The 21,146-nt window shown below is 46.2% G+C and overlaps 2 protein-coding genes across 9 annotated transcripts in view; both read left to right on the top strand.

Annotated features, from left to right (window-relative positions):
- Window positions 1–11,755, top strand: part of USP3 (ubiquitin specific peptidase 3) — a 102,377-nt gene extending 90,622 nt beyond the window's left edge. For 7 of the 8 annotated variants that reach the window (NM_001434791.1, NM_001434793.1, NM_001434792.1 and 4 more), the window contains 4 exons: window positions 2,924–3,042; window positions 4,241–4,354; window positions 4,490–4,557; window positions 8,218–11,755. In NM_001434791.1, the coding sequence (NP_001421720.1) occupies window positions 2,924–3,042; window positions 4,241–4,354; window positions 4,490–4,557; window positions 8,218–8,383 (467 nt within the window). In that variant the 3' untranslated portion in view covers window positions 8,384–11,755. The remainder of the gene's footprint in view (window positions 1–2,923; window positions 3,043–4,240; window positions 4,355–4,489; window positions 4,558–8,217) is intronic. The other variant, NM_001434794.1, reaches the window with a different exon arrangement.
- Window positions 11,756–14,283: 2,528 nt separating this feature from the next.
- FBXL22 (F-box and leucine rich repeat protein 22) lies at window positions 14,284–18,776 on the top strand. Its single transcript, NM_001046156.2, has 2 exons — window positions 14,284–14,640; window positions 17,770–18,776. The coding sequence occupies exons 1-2, from the start codon at window positions 14,306–14,308 to the stop codon at window positions 18,113–18,115; spliced, it is 681 nt and encodes a 226-aa protein (NP_001039621.1). The 5' UTR covers window positions 14,284–14,305; the 3' UTR covers window positions 18,116–18,776.
- Window positions 18,777–21,146: the final 2,370 nt, after the last annotated feature.

The raw sequence follows: 21,146 nt of genomic DNA, 5'->3' as shown, positions 1-21,146 counted from the left end.
AATGAGGGGGTTAGTTCACATGTAATTTACAGGCAGCCCTTCATATACACAGTTCTGCTTTATGGGTTCAACCAGCCACAGACCGTATAGTATTGTAGCTGCTAAGTCACTTCAGTGGTGTCCGACTCTGTGTGACCCCATAGATGGTAGCCCACCAGGCTCCCCCGTCCCTGGGGTTGTCCAGGCAAGAACACTGGAGTGGGTTGCCATTTCCTTCTCCAATGCATGAAAGTGAAAAGTGAAAGTGAAGTCGCAGCAACCCCATGGACCGCAGCTTTCCAGGCTCCTCCGTCCATGGAATTTTCGAGGCAAGAGTACTGGAGTGGGGGGCATTTGCTACTAAAAAGTGTCTGCATATAAGTGGAGTCAAATGTAAGAAATGAGCAGATCTGAATGGACATTTTCCCAAAGACAAACAGAGGGCCAACAGGTATATGAAGAGATGCTCAACATCATTAATGATCAGGGAGATAAAAATCAAGACCACAGTGAAATACCACCTCACACCTGTAAGAGTGGCAGTCATCAAGAAGACAGCAACTAACAAGTGTTGAGGAGGGTGTGAGAAAGGGAGCACTCACTCACTGTTAGTGGGATTGTAAACTGGTGTTGCCACTACAGAAAACAGAATGGAGGCTCCTCAGAAAATTTCAAACAGAACTACCATATGATCTAGCAGCCCCACTGCTGGGTGGCTGTCCAAAGAAAACAAAAGCACTAATTTCAAAAGATAGATGCGTCTTCATGTTCATTGCAGCAGCATTTACAATAGCCAAGATAGTGTCCAGTGATGCATGAATGGGTAAAGACAATGTGATAACACACTCTCTCATACTCACTCACATGCACAATGGAATATAATTCAGTCATGAAAAAGAAATCTTGTCATTTGGGACAACATGGATGGATCTTGAGGGTACCATGCTACGTGAAGTAAGTCAGAGAAAAACATGCCGTATGACCTCACTTCAGTTCAGTTCAGTCGCTCAGTCGTGTCCGACTCTTTGCGACCCCATAAACTGCAGCACACCAGGCCTCCCTGTCCATCATCAACTCCCGGAGTTCACTCAAACTCACGTCCATCGAGTCGGTGATGCCATCCAGCCATCTCATTCTCTGTCGTCCCCTTCTCCTCCTACCCCCAATCCCTGTCTTTTCCAATGAGTCATGACCTCACTTAACAGAATTTAAAAAACAAAAATAAGTTCATATATAAGGGTAACAGATTGGTGGGTGCCAGGATCCAGGGGGTGGGGTCGGTAAAATAGGTAAAGGAAGTCAAAAAGTACGATTTTGCACTTGTAAGTCACGGGGATGTAATGAATAGCATGCTAACTACAGTTAATACTTTATTGCATATTTGGAAGTCACTAAGAATAAGTCTTATAAGCTGTCCTCAGAAGAAACAAATTTGTAACTTATGGTGACTAATGGTAACTAGATTTATTGTGATCATTTCACAATATATATAAATACTGAAGCATTATATTATACACTTGAAACCAATGTTATGTTATGATTTTTAAAAGTATGCTTAAAAAAAAAAAAGTACATGGGCCTTCTGGACACATGTTGGTCTGTGTAGAATCTGGCCCACTCATAAACCCTGCTAGACTTTGCCCCACTAACTTCCCTGAAGGGGCTCTTCCTTATAGTCTCTCTAATGCCAAGGTTGACTATGACCTGAAGACTCTTGAGTACAATGTTGCCTTTCCTTATATGCTGTTTGTGCTTGCGACCCAACCAACTTCTCAAACCAAGCCTCATACTGTTTTAAAGATGCATAAGGGCATTATATATGATCTAAAAAGACAAGCCAAGAAATGACTGAACAAAAGTCAGGATAGTGAGTACTTCTGGGGTGGTGAGGGAGCTGATTGGGAAAAGGCACCTAGGAAGCTCTGAACAGGGCTGGCCACCCCCTCCACAACTCTAGGGGATGCCATTCACATCAACTCTGGCTCCTCGAGTACTAGATAGTCCATATCCTTAGCAGAGTGGTGGATACAAAGGCATTCCTATTTTTCTCTAAAAAAATAGTATATCAATTCTCACAGAACAATGCATTCATTTTATATGGACTTCTGAATATATTACTAATTGTGCCAGGATTCGGCAAACTTTTTCTATAAAGGGCCAGATGGTAATTATTTTAGGCTTTTCAGCAAATAGTCTGTGTCACAGCTGCTCGGGTCTGCTGCTGTAGTGTAAAAACAGCCAGAGAATATATAAATGAGTAGGTGTGATTATATTCCAGGCTTTATTTACAGAATCAGGTGGCTGGATTTGGCCTGGGGCCAAAGTTTACTAAACCCCAGATGACACAGTTAAATGTTTGAAAGGAAAAAATACACCTATGGTCCATCTCACAGGATTTTGAGTAGAGTGTGAAACAAAGGATTCACTGGTGATATTGTAGGAAGGTCAATGATGAAGCCTTTTGTAATCTATTTTGGAATAAATTCTGACTCAAACATTTGATCTAAATTTGACTTTTTTATGAACTTGGGGTTCTGTCCTTTGTTATATAAGACATTGAGAGAAAACTGCTGTTTGAACCTTGATTTCATTAGGGAACCACTTCTGTCAGAATTATTCAGATTAATTCTTTTACTAATAATAGTAAACCCAACTACAATAATATCATCTGTCATGAACTGATCATCACCAGATGTTAGACATGATGCCAGGCACATTATACATGTTACTTCTCTTCCTCACAGCAGTTCTTCAATGTAGACTTTTTTGAGGGTCTCTATTTTGCAAGAGAAAAGCTGACTCTTCTAAGGTCACATAGCTAATAAAGCTGAGATCTGAACCTGAATTGTTCACTTTCAAAGTTCATAGTCTTTTTTTTCCTACAGTACACTTCCTCTATAAAAAGCATCCCCATTTAATGCTGCCAAAATCAATTTTGGTTTAGATTGTCTTCGCAGTTTTACTGACTTAGAAGAACTTGATGAGACAGAGTTATATATGTGCCACAAGTGCAAGAAGAAACAGAAGTCCACTAAAAAGTTTTGGATTCAGAAACTACCCAAGGTAAGTGTTGCATTTCAAGTTATAATGCAGTTTTGAGGGGGAAAATGCTTATGATTGGTTGGAAGACAAATTATTTTTCTAACTTTAGACTTAAATAATCTGTTCTGCATTGGTCTTTAGGGTTTTCAATAAAACTAAGCCCTTTATGAATTCCTAAGTAAATATGTCCTGATCACTATTTACAGAGCACGACGGGTAGGGTTTCCCCACCACACCACCCATGCAGTTCTGTGACACCATAGGTGTCCTACATACAATTCAACTCCATCCTGACACTACTTACTCAGAGAGAGCTTCGGATTCCACACGGTAAAGGAGCTCAGTCCCACAAGATTGCCCTCCACATCAGACACCATCACAAGCCCAGGCTGTTACTTTGGGCTTAGGCTTCTGCAGGGACAAATTACAAACTGAGGGTCCCTGTGACTCCTTGCTTGGACTGCAGACATCCGTCACATGTCCCCATTGTCACTCCTGCTTGTGACCGGCTAGGTGGAAATCAGAGGTCCCCATGACCCTTCTACCTTCTTGGGTTCCATTAATTTGCTACAGCAGCTCACAGAACCCAGGAAACCTGTCTGCTCACCAGATTATCAATTCATGACAAAGGATGTTAAAGGATACAAATCAACAACCAGATGAAGAGATAGGGCAAAGTCCTGAACAAAGGAGTTTCTGTCCTCATGGAATTTGGAGCCTTGCATGGTGGCACGTGGAAGAGCTCTGGTTCCCCAACCTGGAAGCGCTCCAAACCTCGTCCTTTGGGCTTCATTACACAGACACGACTGATTAAATCACTGGCCACTGCTGATCGTTCAGCCTCCAATCCCTCTCCCTTTTGTGGGTCAGGGAGGTAGGACTGAAAGTTTTAACTCAATTTCTTGATTGGTTCTCTTGGCAACAAGCCCCCATACCTTACTAACATAACAAAAGATAACTCTGTGTGCTCTCTTCACTGAGGAAATTTCAAGGCTTTTAGGATCTTGTGTCAGGAAAGGAGACAAAACTAAACACATTATTATAAATCACAGTATCATAAAAAGGTATTCATGGAAGAAACCAATATCAAAATCAAAAGAAAAACTGATGGACTGCCTAAAATATTATCTAAGAGATATTAGTACCATCAAGTAGTTAATTTTGATTGAAAGGTAAATTAACTGCTTGTTTACAATTTTTGTCTTTATCTCTCATCCAGGTGCTATGCTTACATTTGAAAAGATTTCATTGGACAGCATATTTAAGAAACAAAGTTGATACATATGTAGAATTTCCCCTGCGAGGCCTAGACATGAAATGCTATTTACTAGAGGTAATGTAATTATATTTGTTAGTAAAATTAAATCTTCACAGAGAGAGGGTGGAGGTCATTGAGGTAGGGAGATGCTGATGTCATTGACCACTGCTCCTAACTCAGTCCTGGGATACCTTCTCCCCTGATCTGTAGCCCGAGAACAGTGGCCCAGAGAACTGCCTGTACGACCTCGCTGCTGTGGTGGTGCACCATGGCTCTGGGTGAGTATGCCAGCGGGCTCTCTTGGGGTTGGGAATAGGGCAGTAAAGACCTATAATTTTGTACCACTCTCAGTAACTCTCTCCCAGCTCCCTCTACAACAGATTCAGATTCATTCACTAAAATGGACAGGAATGGTCAAATTTAATTCAGATGACTATTATATCTATTACTGTGGGCAAGAATCCCTTAGAATAAATGGAATAGTCAACAAGAGTCCAAGATGCAGTACTTGGGTGCAATCTCAAAAATGACAGAATGATCTAGGTTTGTTTCCAAGGCAAACCATTCAAATCACAGTAATCCAAGTCTATGTCCCAACCACTAATGCTGGAAAAGATGAAGTTGAATGGTTCTACGAAGACATATAAGACCTTCTAGAACTAGCACCAAAAGAAGATGTCCTTTTCATCATAGGGGACTGGAATGCAAAAGTAGAAAGTCAAGAGATACCAGGAGTAACAGGTTTGGCTTTGGAGTACAAAATGAACCAGAGCAAAGGCTAACAGTTTTGTCAAGAGAATGCTCTGGTCATAGCAAACATCCTCTTCCAACAGCACAAGAGACGACTCTACACATGGACATCACCAGATGGTCAATACCAAAATCAGCTTGATTATATTCTTTGCAGCCAAAGATGGAGAAGCTCTATACAGCCAGCAAAAACAAGACCAGGAGCTGACTGTGGCTCAGATCATGAGTTTCTTATTGCATAATTCAGACTTAAACTGATGGAGAAGGCAATGGCACCCCACTCCAGTACTCTTGCCTGGAAAATCCCATGGATGGAGGAGCCTGGTTGGCTGCAGTCCATGGGGTCGCAAAGAGTCAGACACGACTGAGCGACTTCCCTTTGACTTTTCACTTTCATGCATTGGAGAAGGAAATGGCAGCCCACTCCAGTGTTCTTGCCTGGAGAATCCCAGGGACGAGGGAGCCTGATGGGCTGCTGTCTATGGGGTCACACAGAGTTGGACACGACTGAAGTGACTTAGTGGCGGCGGCGGCAGCAGCAGCAGCAGCAGCAGCAGCAGCAGACTTAAACTGAAGTAAGTAGGGACAACTACTAGGCCATTCAGGTATGACCTAAATCAAATCCCTTGCAGTGGAAGTGACAAATAGATTCAAGGGATTAGATCCGGATGACAGAGTGCCTGAAGAACTATCATTGTACAGGAGGCAGTGATCAAAACTATCCCCCAAAAAAAGAAATGCAACAGGGCAAAATGTCTGTCTGAGGAGGCCTTACAGACAGCTGAGCAAAGAATAGAGGCAAAGGAGAAAGAGAAAGATATACCTGTCTGAATGCAGAGTTCCAAAGAATAGCAAGGAGAGAGAAAAAAGCCTTCTTAAGTGAGCAATGCAAAGAAATAGAGGAGAACAATAGAATGGGAAAGACTAGAGATTTCTTCAAGAAAATTAGAGATACCAAGGGAACATTTCATGCAAAGATAGGCACAATAAAGGACAGAAACAGTATGGACCTATCAGAAGCAGAAGATATTAAGAACAGGTGGCAAGAATACACAGAATAACTGTACAAAAATGGTATCAATGACCCGGACAACCACAATGGTGTGATCACTCATCCAGAGCCAGGCATCCTAGAATGTGAAGTCAAGTGGGCCTTAGGAAGCATTACTAAGAACAAAGCTAGTGGAGATGATGGAATTCCAGCTGAGCTATTTCAAATCCTAAAAGATGATGCTCTGAAAGTGCTGCACTCAGTATGGCAGCAAATTTGGAAAACTCAGCAGTGGCCACAGGACTGGAAAAGGTCAGTTTTCATTACAGTCCCAAAAAAGGGCAATGCCAAAGAATGCTCAAACTACCGCACAATTGTGCTCATTTCACATGGTAGGATAATGGGCTCAAAATCCTTCAAGCTAAGCTTCAACAATACATGAACCAAGACTATCCAGTTGTACAAGCTGGATTTGGAAAAGGCAGAAGAACCAAAGATCAAATTGACAGCATCCGTTGGATCATAGAGAAAGCATAAAGAGAATTCCAGAAAAATATTTACTACTGCTTCATTGACTATATTAAAGCCTTTGACTGTGTAGATCACAACAAACTGCGGAAAATTCTTAAAGAGATGGGAATACCAGACCACCTCACCTGCTTCCTGAGAAACCTGTATGCAGGTCAAGAAGCAACAGTTAGAACTGTACATGGAACAACTGACTGGTTCAGAATTGGGAGAGGAGTATATCAGGGCTGGTATGTTGTCACCCTGTTTATTTAACTTGTATGCAGAGTACATCATGCAAAATGCTGGGCTGGATGAAGCACAGTCTGGAATCAAGATTGCCTGGAGACCCTGATGCTGGGAAAGATTGAGGGCAAAAGGAGAAGGGGGCAACAGATATGAGATGGTTGGATGGCATCACTGACTAATGGACATGAGTTTGAGCAAACTCCAGGGGATAGTGAAGGATAGGGAAGCCTGGCATGCTGTAGTTCATGGGATTACAGAGAGTTGGACACAACTGAGTGACTGGTAAAACTTTCCTTCAGTCTTGGTGAGAAAGAGTATTCCTGAGATACGTTGCAAAGCATGAAGAGAAGGCACCCAAAAGCAAAATGGAGAAAGGTTCATTTGAGCCCAGCATTCACAACTAGTCTACTGTCCACAAAATCCTGAGTAGTCATTACTCCAAAAGACTGCTGATTTCCTTGGCCAATTGATACTTAAATGGAGGGAAACAGGTATTATTTAGAATAAACTTCATGTTCTCTACTTTAAAGGTACATTTCTTATTTTGTTATATAACATTCTTGATTACTTTTTTCCCTTAAAAGCCTGTATTAGGGGTATTTTCTTTGCTTTTTCTGGTCTGCTTGAGGATGTTAGTTTTACCTTCAGACTTGGCAAGCCACTATCCATGTTGAAAATCCTCTTCACTCTGAACTTTGTGACATTGCTCTATTGACTTCACCATTCATAGTTACAAATGATAAGTCCATTACACGTCTGATTCTCATTTGCTTGTTTTTTCTTTGGACTAAAGAAATTACTTGAGATGTATTTGTTTGGTAGTTGACAGGGATACTCTTAGTCTGGTGTCTTCAGCTCATGAAATGTTGTAAGGGTTTTTCTAGCAGTTTGTGAAGGTCTTTGTTCTGTCTACAGGCTTCCTCCTACCCAGGAGGACTGACTCTGGGGCTCCATGTGTGAGTGGGTGGGTCATGCTGAGAAAGAAAAGCCTTTGATGGTCAAAGTAGGAGAGAAAGTCCTGGAGGCAGATTTCTGTCCTGTGCTCAGGTTTCTTCTAAGACTGATGGGAAATCTGGTCCTAAGTTTTCCATGTTTCCATAGGCCTTGACCTCTGCTTGTTAGACTCCTTTGATGCTTAGTTTCTCTGTTAATCCAGTGCCGTGTAAACACAGCTTTGTGTGTTCCAGAAAATCTTCAGCTTCTGGTCAGTCCATGGCACTCTTCCCTGTTTTCCAGTGTCACTATATTCCTTGTCATTTTGATGAGTTTCAAGAAGATAAACACGTGAGCTTAATCAACTGTCTTAAACTACATATTTCTAGAATTTATTCCATATAGTACTTATTACAATTTATTGTCCTTCTAATATTTTATATGATTGCACAGATTCTTGCATGATTTCTGTAGTCTTTTTCTTTGATCATTTGACCTTTCTTTACAGGGTCGGTTCTGGACATTACACAGCATACGCAACTCACGAAGGTCGCTGGTTCCATTTCAATGACAGTACTGTAACACTGACCGATGAAGACACCGTGCTGAAGGCCAAGGCCTACATCCTTTTTTATGTGGAACGCCAGGCCAAAGCTGGATCGGACAAACTTTAATACCTCCTCCAAATCATTATTTGTCAACTATACCGGACAGACATTTCCAATTTTCCATAAATACTTGATCTAAGATTTAATTTCATTATGCACTTTTCAGTCTCCTGTTTTGGGTTTAGTTTTATTTTGTCAATGGTAGTGACTTATTGAACATGGGCACCAACTAATTTTTTTTTTTTTAGTTCTACCAGAAAACCTCAGCAGATATTTTGATTTGCTGCTTTAGTTGTAATAATTCAGTTTTTATATGTAGTTTCAAGAACTTAGTTCTATTTGACTTTTTTATATTAATGTTCAGTTCTCACTTTGAGGCACATTTACATCAATGCTTTGTTACTCTCATATGCTGAAAGCGAGAGATGTTCACGATTGTGAAGAGCAGTGTAACCACCTGCTGCCTTCTCACAGATCAAGGGAGATCAGGTTGGCTCTAAACCAAGTTATCATGTGTGCTCGTAAATTTGTGGCTCACAAGAGTTCAGTGACTGCTCAGTAATCATTCTTTCTGCTTGTAAAAGAGAACAGGAAGGGCATCATTAAATAGACCAGGTGACTGCTGCTCTTGATATCTCTCAAAGGTGCTGTTTATCAGCACACACTAAATAAATCAGTTGATTTAGTTGTACCTACATTGCAAATTCAAGAATTACTTTTTTTGTTTGTTTGGGGGCACTTTCATAGATGAGATAGGGGTACTGTACAGTCCAAATAAGACCAAATACACTTAAAAGTGTTTCAAAAATTCCGTGACACAGCTCCATGTTATCCAAGTGTTATTTGTCCAGTGTGAAGAAACTGTAGTGTCGTGTTTGCCTTTTTGAGTCAGCACCTAATTCCCCCATTGGTTGTAGCACTGGGATTAACTGCATGTCCACTCTGGTCTTACTTCTTACTTGGCCACCAGAGGTTGAGATGCTACCTTCCAAAGTTGATTCTGACCATCACCTAAACTTCGGGTAACACTGTGGAGTCCACAGGAGGAAACTAAAGTCTTTAAGTTTTAACAACTCTTTAAACCTCTCACTGGCCTATGCTCATAGCAGAGCAAATGAAAATATTTTCACTTTGAATAAGCAGAGTTTTTGTTGTTTAGCTTAGCAGTCTTTTGAAATTGTTTTCAAGAAAAGTAGGCACCGGCACTACTTAGCTTTAATTCAAATTGAAATCTGGAACCAGAATCCCATCTAATGAAGCTTCCTGTGCTTTCCTCAAGTGTCTGAGTCAGCCTGCTGATCTTGGGGTGCTGGTGCACAGCGTGCAAATTAGTGAGAGGAGGAGGGGGCTCCAGCTGGGCCTGTGCGATAGGACCAGCACATTGTCACGTTCGCTCCTTGTTCCAGTCGGTATTTTCCTCTTGTCCCAGTTCTCTACAAGTTGTTACGGGGGGCAGAATGTAGTTAGTTTATGTTAAGCCAGCCAATCATACTTTCTCATATTTTTTTCTGTTAAAAAAAAATGGTCCAGATTTTAAGTGTATGGATGTAAAAGAAAGTTGAGTGGCACTCCCCCTAGCTTGGATATTTGAAGCTGCGGAAACAGAGCTGCTTCATTCCCACTTTAATATTAGCTGGAAAAATCCCACATTTTCTCAGAGCAGAACACACCTGCTAAACCGTTTAAAATAACTAGGAGCAAATTATGTCTGAACGTCTACCGTCCAATACAGTGGTCACTGGCCACGTACAGTTAAGTGTTGATTTTAATTAAAAATATATTGAAAACTCAGTTCTTCACACTGGTCATGGTTCAAGTTCTCAGCAGCCACTCGGCACAGGCCCACCTAGGGCTGGACAGTTCCACCTGTGGGCAGAGCTCTCAGATGGTGCTGGTCTACAGTTTCACTCCAGAGAAAAAAGCTTTGCCAGCATGTAGAGATCTTAGAACTTAGAGAGCCCAGAAGATAAAATTAAGAGGAAAACATGTATTTAAAACAGTTTACAATGGTAAATTACATACGTCGAGCCACAACTTTTTGAACTACAAAAATGACAATTTCACATAACTTGATCTACTGTATCAGTACATTAACATCACATGACATTGAACTAGAAATGTGCATCTCCTCTGACCTCACTCCTATGAATCCAGTCTCTCTTGCTTAGAAGATACACAGCGGTAACTTGTAACATTTGCACTTAGATCACTAGTCTCTGCGTGGGCAGCAGTTACAATTCCAACAAGAAAGCCTCCGGCAGTGTTCATGGAGGAAAATGGCCTCTACCAAATGGAACTTACAACAGACTAGACTACTTTGTTGGGGAAAGTGGTGCTTACACAGGCAACATGTTGGCTTAAGAGATGAACACACTTCCTCTATTGAATTTTGCAGTGTTTCTATCTCTTCATTTGATTAAAGCAGACATGCCTGAAGGATACCATGAAGGTTCTTTGGAAAAGCGACTGGATCCATGTGAACTGTGCACTTGAACACCAGTGATGTAAATGTGCCTATTTCTGTTTTGAAAATTTAACTGTGCAGCCTTATCACGCCTATTTTGAAAGCTGACCTTCGTGCTCTTCAGGGCTGTTCCCTGGTGCCGTGTTGCCTCTAGCACGTGTGTGGCTTCCCACTCAGAGAGCAGTGCTGAGGCAGGGCCTCGCGCCAAGTCACAGGGCTCCTCGGAACAAAACTTCCTCAGAAGTCCTCCCACACAGGTGGGTGACAGAAACAGTTTGTGGCAACACAAATCTCTCTCCATGGTGGAGAAAACCTTTGCTTATCCACTGGATTCTACTCAGTGTCTAGTGATGACAAATGTAATAGAATTAAACCAGTAAAGTGTATGGGCCCTGGTTAAGTGTTAAATGTGTATCTCACCTGTGGAACCTGCTCAGCAGCTTGGTTTCTAGGGTTGGGGACATATTTATTTCTTCAAGCCAAACCTCTCCATTGGTTTAGTGTGTGTACATATGTCTAAGTACACTTATCCCACTTCCACCTCTACCATCCCCTAAACTCTCACGTTCCCTTTATAGCTGAAGTGGCCTCTTCACGTGGGCCCTGGAGAAGCTCCTGAGCAAAGTCTGTTTCTGCAGCCAGGAACAGATAAGGGGGACCAGAGCGTGGCTGCAGGAGGGTGCCCACAGCGCAGGAAGGAGTGGGAGTGGGTGGCATCATGCTGTAGTCCAAGGTCTGTGCATCACCTCGCTGGGTGAGGACCTTCCCCCTCAGGTCTGACTGCGATGGACTTCAGACTTCCCTCTGTGAGTGTTGGTTGTGTGAGAGGTAATCATTTCCACTGAAACCTAATTTGTATGATGCTGAGAGGATTACTTGTGCAAGTGACTGATTTAAGTTGTAATCATAGCCCTTTTCTGCTTCACCAACCTGAACTGTTTTATGGAAAGTATCATTAAAGATCTGGTCTCTTCCCTTTTGACTATTATTTCTGAACCTCTTTCAGTGGAGCTAAGTGATGATGTACTTGCTCAAGCTACAGGCCTTTGGAATGAGTCAACAGGTAGCAGGTTTTTACGAACCCCTCATCACCTGGGGCTGCTGGTACACTTGGGCCCAGACAGAATGACCTGGAGAGGCAGGGTTGGTGGCAGCAGGTCATCCAGTGCCACAGGCAGGTCCCAAGGGAGCTCACCCGCACTGCATGACTTCGTCCTGTTCTTCCTTGTGACACTGATTTTATAAGAATGAGGTCCACTTGCCTCCGTCAGAGCCAGACTACTTTGAGGAACCAGGTTTGGGGCTCTGGGCGAAGGATCAAACAGGGAAACAACTGCCACTGTTAAAGACTAAATGCCTGCTTTACAGTAAGCTCCTGTAAGAACCGCCCTGTGTCCACACCCATCGTTTTTCTGGTACTCATTTGCCTGTTTCTGTCAGTCTTCTAAAACTGAAGACAGACGCCTGCAGCCCAAATGGTTTTGCCTCCAGTTCCCAAATTGCACGTTTCCTTTTGGCAGCCATGCTGGTCAGAGGCTGTGGAGGAGCCGAGCTCCACAGGGCGGAGAGGGAGGGGCTTGGAGGAACAGCTGCCAGAACACCCGGCTGTGAGCCACAGCCCTCCCTGTAGGCAGGCATGCCTGTGGACCCACCCTATATTCTGGGGTGCCTCCTACCACCCCACGTGAGGAGCAGTGATGTGGCCCGGCTCTGCCCATATTTGCTGCTCAAGCAGAGCTGTTGAAGTGCAGCTTGGGAGACACAAGTGTGGCTGGCATGCTTACACTACTCTGCCTTTAAGAAGGTGAAAGAACCAACTACTTCCAGGGATCAGCCCTCTAAAAAGTACTGGTTTGGAAAGGATTCAGGAGGGAAATCCTAAAGGCTTTCCAGTAAACACACCTGTGGTGCAGCAGTACCTTTTATATAAGTTTAACTAGAGCCCAAAGAGGGACTCTGGCTGTCAGCTGTCATTTGAACAATTAAAATGATTAGTGTGAAGTATGAGCAGTTCCTAGGAACCCTTTCCTTGAGAAATACATCTTGCTTTTGGCTGTTTTCTTGATGTATGTTGTTTTTAAGAAAAGTCATGCTTTCCACTTGACCTTGGCAGTGGTGGGGTAACCTGGGCACAGGGGACCACTGAGACTGGCTCCTCAAAGCAAGGGAGTGCGCCACAGTGGCTACATTCACCCCTAGGCTGCATTCTGCTTTTACAGGCAAAGCTGCACCAGGTCTGACCAAGCCTCAGTTCCGGAAGAGGGTCCTGGCACGTGTGCTTCATCTGCACAAGGGGAAACAGTATTCCCATTCCTTCCAATTCTAATTATGTGAGAAAGGAACCAACAGTAACCACTGAGGTGGCCTCCTCTAGCAGAGGAAAAATGGTTCTCATCTCACTACTGCAGCCCCCAAACCAAGCAAGACATAGGAGTTCACAGGAGGGGAAATAGTAGGGTCTGGTGAAGGACTGGGAGCGAAGCGGTACTAGAAAATGGATCCAGAGATTAAGAAATCTCAGTTTTGTGTTAGGAAGGGAGAACTCATGAATAAAACCTCCAGGCAACTTACCTAGCAGCTTAACTGCCGGGAACTAAACTACACACATTCACAAGGAGGATGTGTGGCTGGCTTACAGGGCAAGAGTAAAATACTTCAACTTGTAATTGCTTTAAGCAGTTTTGTATTAAGAGTTACTTCATCCATCCTGGCACTTGGGGAAATATAGATTTAGATACAGCAGGACACGTAACTGGAAAAATGTAAAGCCAAGTAAACAAGTTTAAAATGTGACACACACACACACACACACACACACAAGAACCCTGGAGAGCGAGAAGCTACTCAACACGAATCTTTTATGGAAAAGCTCAGGGTAAAAACAGAGCCAACTGGGAAATCCCTCTGCTTGGAGGGAAGCAGCAGGATTTGAAGGTAGTTCAGCCTAGGCTGGAAACCATCACTATGGAACAAAATAACTGAAAAGGGGCATCGACCATGGCTTCTGCTTACACCTCCGAGCATAAAACCATCACCTTTAGTTCTTTATAGACAGCAGGCTTCTTCATATTGAAAGTAGAGCCGAAGACTCATATTGATGTCCCAGGAAATAAAGCCAGATACTATTTACAATGAGAGTCCCTCCCAGTGAGTAGAGGCTGCAAGCCCGGACAAAGGTGGTCCAGCCAACACCTCGAATGAAAATGCCAAAAGAGCTCTCTGCCTAATACCATTGTCAGCTAAAAGGAAAGAAATCCCCTTTAAGGAGGCTATTGAACTTCAATATACTGCTTTTCTGCCAGGGTTTTCAATTCCTCTGAACATAAGCCGAGCCACAGACTGCCCCACGTATGTCTGGGTCTGGGCTTCCCTCCTCCTCAGAGCGCCAGCACCAGTTGTCGGCCAAAAATAAACACCATTCTTCAACCATATATGTCCACCAGCCCGGAGCTGGGGAGGAGCAGCTGGAGGTAGGTCAGGTCCCTGGGCTCCAGCCACACTCAGTGGTGTGGCCACTGCGTACCATGCACATCACCCAGCTCAATCGGGAGTGCCTGCTGCACCTCTTCTCCTTCCTGGACAAGGACAGCAGGAAGAACCTTGCCAGGACCTGCCCCCAGCTCCAGGACGTGTTTGAGGACCCTGCACTCTGGCCCCTGCTGCACTTTCGTTCCCTCACAGAACTCAAGAAGGACAACTTCCTCCTGAGCCCGGCGCTCAGGAGCCTTTCCATCTGCTGGCACTCCAGCCGCGTGCAGGTGTGCAGCATCGAGGACTGGCTGAAGAGCGCCCTCCAGAGGAACATCTGCAGCCGGCACGAGAGCCTAGTCAATGATTTCCTCCTCCAGGTGTGCGACAGGTAGGCCGCCTCCTGAGCAACGCTGGCATCCAGAGCTCTGGGAGGCTCCTGGGGGTCTGGGAAGAGTGAATTACGAGACCAAGATGGTTCTGCTTCCGGGTGCCTCAGCCTAGGCCCAAGGCAGACCCTCCAGGCCCACCCACTGCGCAGTCTCCACAGGATGGACAGAATTATGGGGGGAAAGGGCGCCAATCCTCCTCTTAGCCTCACAGGTCCTGGAGCTGCTTCAGCAGAGAGGAAGAACTAGGCTTCAGCCTCTCCCTGTGCTTCTGGCAGCTGTCCTCCCTGGCAGCCATTAAGGGCTGGGTGGGTCCAGCTGGGCCTTCATTTTCAGTGTCAGGCCCCAGGAAAAGGTTTCAAGATTCAGCAATCAGCTCACCCCCTTGACTCTGCTCCTGGCAAGCATACCCCAAGACCTGTGAAGTGCAGCTGAAGGAGGGTTAGGCTGCTCAGCTCTGGGTTAGATGAACCAATCCAGGCTCCAGCAGGGGTGCAGACAATGGTTTCCTTATGAGAAACTTACTCATCTTCACAGTACCTGAAGTTACTGCGAGGATCAGTAAACTGAAGGGAAGAGTGCTTTAGCCCAAGTTCTCAAATGAGCAAACCAAAAAGTCTGACAGGTTGTGTGATTTGTGCCACAGTCTAGGATTATCTGATTTTAGCAAATAAAGATTCAAGAGGCCCAGATAAATTTGAACTTCAGATAGACGGAATAATTTTTGGCATAAGTATGTCCTAAATACATCCTATATTTGACCTGTCGACCCCACAGTGGCAAGACTCCCTTCAGTGTCACAGCCTCCTGCCCAGAGCAGTCCACGAAAGAATAGCCTTCCTCAGCCAGGCTCTCCCTGAGCCTTTACCAGTCCTGACCTGCCTTTGAGGAAATGATCCCCTCGTTCACTAACAAACTAGGTTCAGTCTGCTTGTTGCCACCCAGGTTTAACAGCTGCTGTATTCTGGCAGCCTAACAAAGAATAGAAGCAAATAGTGTAGTGGCCCCTCCTTTTTTTTTAAGGCCATAGAAGAAAATAGATGGATTTGGGGTTGGTCCCTAATGAGACCATGCCATTTTGATGGGTTTAACAAGACCCAGTAAACAAACAGGGAAGTGATACATGCAGGGCAAAAAGCCTGCCCTAAATTTCTTCCATTCTTCTTGTAAGAGAAGCAGGTATAACCCCCCAAACTAGCAAGGCGTGGACTGTACGTGTCTGGGTACAGCGCGGGTCATGAGCGTCGTACAAAAGCAAAGGGCTTGGGGCTGAGCCCCCCGGTACTGCTACTGTCTGACCATGTGACGCCCCAGCCCAAATATTTAAATTAATTCAACTTCATTTCTTCCCCTGTGAAATGGGATAAACTGCATTATCTCACAGGATACTTTGGGATTAAATGACACAGTAGCACTGTTACATAGTAGGTACTGATACCTGTGCACCAAACCTAGATCTGGCAATCACCTGGGGACAGCTAAGGATGGCTGGGTAGGGAGTCCATGGTTTCTTTTGATGGTTTCTTCCTGCCTCCGGATTATTCTAAAGGTTCTCAAGAGAAAGGAATCATGTTAACAGCCTTGGGGCTTGAACGCCTACCTATTCCTCACCACCACCATGAAGATAACAGTTTCTCTCCCACTTGACAGATAAAGAGGTGGTGCAGCAAGGTTCAGGTATTTGTCCTGAGTCAGATAGCAAATAAGACACAGGCAAATCACTTGAGCTCCCTGAGCCAGTTTCCTCATTCAAGAGACTGGGGGTGGAAGGCAGATATGAAGACTAAGGAAGATGTGCAAACTTGGAAAGATGGGGTGTTCTTGGTGTGTGGTTGCGGCCACGTCCAGTCTACTTTAGTTCCTTATTTCCTTCCTAAAGCAAAGGGAGCTGAGCTGGCTCGGTCAGGTGCAGCCCAGGGGCATTGAGGGAGGCTGATGGGAAAAGGGAAATCCTCTGTGGCCTGGCTCCAGCTTCCTCTGGCAAGAGGAAGCCAAGGCCTGCACCCATGAGACAGGTTCTTGACTGGAAGCAGTCTGGTCCTGCCTGCTCCCAGGAAACATGGCTTAGAAGCGCCTACAGAAGGCCTTGCACAGGCTCCAGACACTTCTAATCTCATTTAGTCCTCAGGACAACCCCACTGGAGGGCATTATTCTCTCCCAGCCAACCTCAAACATACATACCAGGTAATGAGTGACAATCAAGGTCACGGCACAGAGGAGCCACCTCCAACTTTGCTCAAGATCTTTTTCCCAAGCAGTTGCTGGTAAGGTTGGTGCAGAGACAACCCCCTACCCCCATGCTTTCTGGACAAGCTACCTGTGTCCCTGACTGTATCCACAACAGGCCTGGGTCTAGCTACCTGTGGATCTTGACTTCTGGCAGGCTGGCATCCCAGTGGAGTTGCAGTAGCTGCCTCAGTAAATTGAGCTGAAACCAGGGCTCTAGAACTCAGAACCAATACTTATAGGGGGCCCCGATGGCCAAGAGTTGTAATGGGCCTGACTCTAAGACACTTCACAGGAAACCCTCTCTGCACTGTCCTGCCGAGATCACCAGGGCCTCAGCTTGAAGCTAGACTTGAGCTGTCACCATGCACCGCTTTCCTCACCCTCCTAGAAACCAGCATCGCCTATGTCCACAGCAGGACGGGGGTTTGTGCTCCTGGGGATAAAAGCCCACTCATAGCCAAGTATGGTGAGGTGGAGTAGCAGAAGAGCAAGGGAAGTGGGTCCCAGTTCAGATCCCGGTTGTGTCACCGTGGGCAACTTCCCAAAGGGAAACTCGCTAGATCCGATGAAAGCAAAGATCGCTCAATCGGATCCAACTCTTTGAAACTCCATGGACTATATAGTCCATGGAATTCTCCAGGCCAGAATACTGGAGGTAGTCTTTCGCTTCTCCAGGGCATCTTCCCAACCCAGGGATCGAACCCAGATCTCCCGCATTGCAGGCGGATTCTTTACCAGCTAAGCCACAAGAGCTAGACCCGGTACTCCTCTATAAGATGCGGTCTCCCAAAGTTGGCACTGGGGCCAACCAGCCAGGGAGCTAGGGGGCGTGACCGGGGGCGGCCGCACGCTAGCAGGCTAACCGCATCCTCCTCGGCCCGGGCCCGCGTTCTCTCCGCAGGTGCCCCAACCTGGCATCCGTCACGCTGTCTGGCTGCGGCCACGTCACCGACGACTGCCTGGCGCGTCTGCTGCGCTGCTGCCCGCGCCTGCGCGCGCTGCACCTGGAGAACTGCGCGCGCGTCACCAACCGCACGCTGACGGCCGTGGCGGCGCACGGGCGCGCGCTGCAGACGCTGCACGTGGACTTCTGCCGCAACGTGAGCGCGGCCGGCCTGAGGCGGCTGCGCGCCGCGTGCCCGCGCCTGACGCTGCGCGCCGAGCACAGCGCGGCCATGATCCCGGACCAGCTCCCGCGCGGCCCGCACGCGCCCGGCGCCGCCCTCCGCAAGTTGCTTTTGCGCTAGGCCCGCCGGGCCGCGGGGCAGGACACCGGCCCCAGGTCTCCGAAGGAGCTACTTGTGTTGAACGCCAGCTCCTAGACAGCCGCCACATCTTCAGCCAAGACGGATACAAGCGCCCACCCCATATTACGATTTTATACATTGGCTGAGTGCGAGATTTGATGGCCGGATGCTTGGAAAACGCTCGATTGTTTCTCGCTAAACACCAGCACACTTTTGTTTACCCTGCGACCCGGGTTCTCCACTTGGGCTCTATCCCATGCTTCGCGGCTGAGGCTGCAGCTGCGGGGAGGGGAAGGGGACGGGGGTGTCCTTAATCACCCCCGTGGGGAAGTGTGGCCAACCCGAGCTCCCCAGGGGTGTGTGAGGGACAACCCTCTCCCCAACCCCTCCTTGCTGCGCCAGAGGAAGAAGGGGTAGAACCCTGGGCCTGAGAGAGCCGAGCCTTTGCTCCTTGCCCACCCCCAACTCTATTTGAGCGATTCTAGAAAATTCTTGTTGATGTGATTCTTTCATAAACTGCAGCTATGCTTGTTTTCTACCGTTCTCCCATCCATCAAAAACGAAGAAAATCATTGGACAACCCCAAAGTAAAGACTTAAAAGCAGCAGCCCTGGTTAAATCTTTGGTTAACGGAACCATTAAAAGCCAATGCAAAGTTAAATTTTTACCTGCTAGATTTGAACGTTGGGCACACGCCTTGAGTTCAATTTCATAGCTTTAGTCACTGCTGTCCCACCTTTAGGCACCAAAGTAGAGGCTTTCAGTCATCAGTCACCTGCAGCCTCCTGGTTCCAGGTACAGCGCGAAAATTTGGGGGAAGAGGGGAAGGCAGGGAGAATGGTGAAGTGGTGGGCGATATTCACCCTGGCTACTCCCACCACCAGCTGAGATCAAGGCCCTTGACCCACCTGAGACCAGGTGTTTCTTCTTTGTGAAAGGGGCTATTGATGCCTACTCACTGATGTTGGGCTGCACCTGTAGGCCTACAAGGCCTGCACTTGCCCAGCTTTAATTCTGAGAAAGAGCCCAGAGTCAGCAACAGAGACATCAATGGTTTAATGGATGGAGGAAACTTACATGTCTGAAGCAAGGTCCTGGAGTGACACCCCACTGCATGCAGCAGGCAGGACATTGTGGCAGTCTTTGCTTGGGAGAGGGGAGGGGAGATGACCAGTTATAGGGCAATTCATGTCAGGTGGGCTCATTAGTTACCAAGGAAACCAATGGGGGGCATGCCACTCAGGGACCCTTTGATATAAACAATCATCAGCTGGGGCCTGGGGCAAGTATCTAGGAAGATCAGTCCTGTATGTGTAGGGTTTAGGTGAAACAGGTACCTGTCAGGTAGGGGACTTACAGAGAACAAGAGAACAGCTATCTTGAGGGGCCTGACCAAACATATGGGTTCCTTATTCATTGCCCAGATATTAGGGAAACAGCCAAGGAAAAAAAAGACATTGTTCTCATGGATCTTATGTTCTAGTGGGGGAAAAGACAGTGTACAAGCCAGTGTATAAGAAGATAAGTACTGGGGAAGAGGGGAAAGTACAGGGTAAAGATATTTGGGGACTACTGACTAGGGCCAGGAAAGGAAAAGCAACTTAAAAGAGGTTGACAAATGTAAGCCCCCTTGAGAAGGAGGCATCTGAGAAATGAAGTGGAGGGGTGCAGCATCTGGAGGAAAATATTCCAGACAGAGGGAATAGCTGCCAGCACAAAGGCCCCAGACTAGGAGCATGGCTGGTATGTTGTGGCTGAACAGAGTGAGTGAGGTGAGGAGACAAGGTGAGCAGAAGAGATGATCAGAAAAAAAGGGATAAAGGAGGCCTCAGTGGTTATTATGAGGATGAAACAAGAGCTGGAGATCCCCACACTCAGGCTACCCCCAGCAGGCGCCAGGGCCCCAAGATGATGATGGTGAAGGCCCAGAGGTGCTGAAACTTCTAGGCAGAGTCTGTGAGCAGGCAGACAGCATCTCACCTTGCCTAAACCCCTCCAGGGACTGCTGAAGGCCTCAGTTGCTGCCCCTGGGCCCCTGGTTGGACCAGCACTTAGCCCCGAAATAAAATCCCATTTCATCCCCCTGTAGGAAAAGCCAGGCTTGCAAAGCCACCAGCTTCAGTGGAATGGGAGGGCCCACTATTAGCCTATGATACGCAGGCTTCCTCTGGGTGATTTTCTAGTTTACCCACCATTGCTCTGAACAGTGGAGAGAGGCTTTTTAAAGGAAATTAATTTTTCAGCCACTACTGAAAACAATGTTGAAAGCAAGCTCAGGCTTCCAGGGAGTTAAATGTTTGTTTAAAATGAAGCCACTTAAACCCCATGGATTTGCTTTCATCATCTCTGATAAGCCCCAGTTCCCAGAGGTCCCATTTGCCCTGGGTTGGTGGTTTAGTCTGGGGAACAACAGGATCCTGGTTTCTAGCACTCCTCTGACCAAGCACAGGTCTGACCTCTCCACACCTCAGCGTTCTTACCTGTGTATTGGGATAGCAAGAAAATCTTGCTTTGCAGAGTTCTTTTAAGAATCATGGGACTGTGTTTGTAAAGCAAACAAAGGTTATTGTAAGTTCAGTTGGAATGTCAGTAACGTGCATTCCCTTGAGGCTCCTTTTCCCACAGAAGCTCTTTTATAATGAGGGTTCAGTTCCCTTTGATGCCTAGTAAACCCCCATGTACCAACACTAGTGATCACAGCACTGAAGCTGTGCTGACAGCTGTGTCCAGCATTGTTTCTAGGGCTCGTTAGGCCCCGCCCCCTGCAGGGGAGCTTTGGGTCCCTAAGCCCAGGCCCATCTGAGATGCTTCCAGAAGGCAGGCACTGACTCTCCAGCCTGCCTTCTAACAGTCACTGTTCACAGCAAAGGCAGTGGGCAGAACACAGTGCCCTGCTTAAGTCTTTTCTCAGACTTGCAGATACCAGGGGGCACTGTGTACTTAATTAACTCACCAACTCATTCATTGCACAATCATTTACTGGGTACTGGCCCTGGGCTGGGCTAGGCCCTACTTCAGGGGAGTCAGTCTA

Source organism: Bos taurus, chromosome 10, assembly GCF_002263795.3.
Source record: "Bos taurus isolate L1 Dominette 01449 registration number 42190680 breed Hereford chromosome 10, ARS-UCD2.0, whole genome shotgun sequence".
Classification (NCBI taxonomy): domain Eukaryota; kingdom Metazoa; phylum Chordata; class Mammalia; order Artiodactyla; family Bovidae; genus Bos; species Bos taurus.
The sequence above is the reverse complement of the archived record's forward strand: the minus strand, read 5'-3'. Positions and strand labels throughout refer to the sequence as shown.

Coding starts and splice junctions, on each gene's coding strand:
- FBXL22 (NM_001046156.2), top strand. CDS start 14,306: ATGCACATCACCCAGCTCAATCGGGAGTGCCTGCTGCACCTCTTCTCC. Junction 14,641..17,769: donor CTCCTCCAGGTGTGCGACAG/GTAGGCCGCCTC, acceptor TTCTCTCCGCAG/GTGCCCCAACCTGGCATCCG.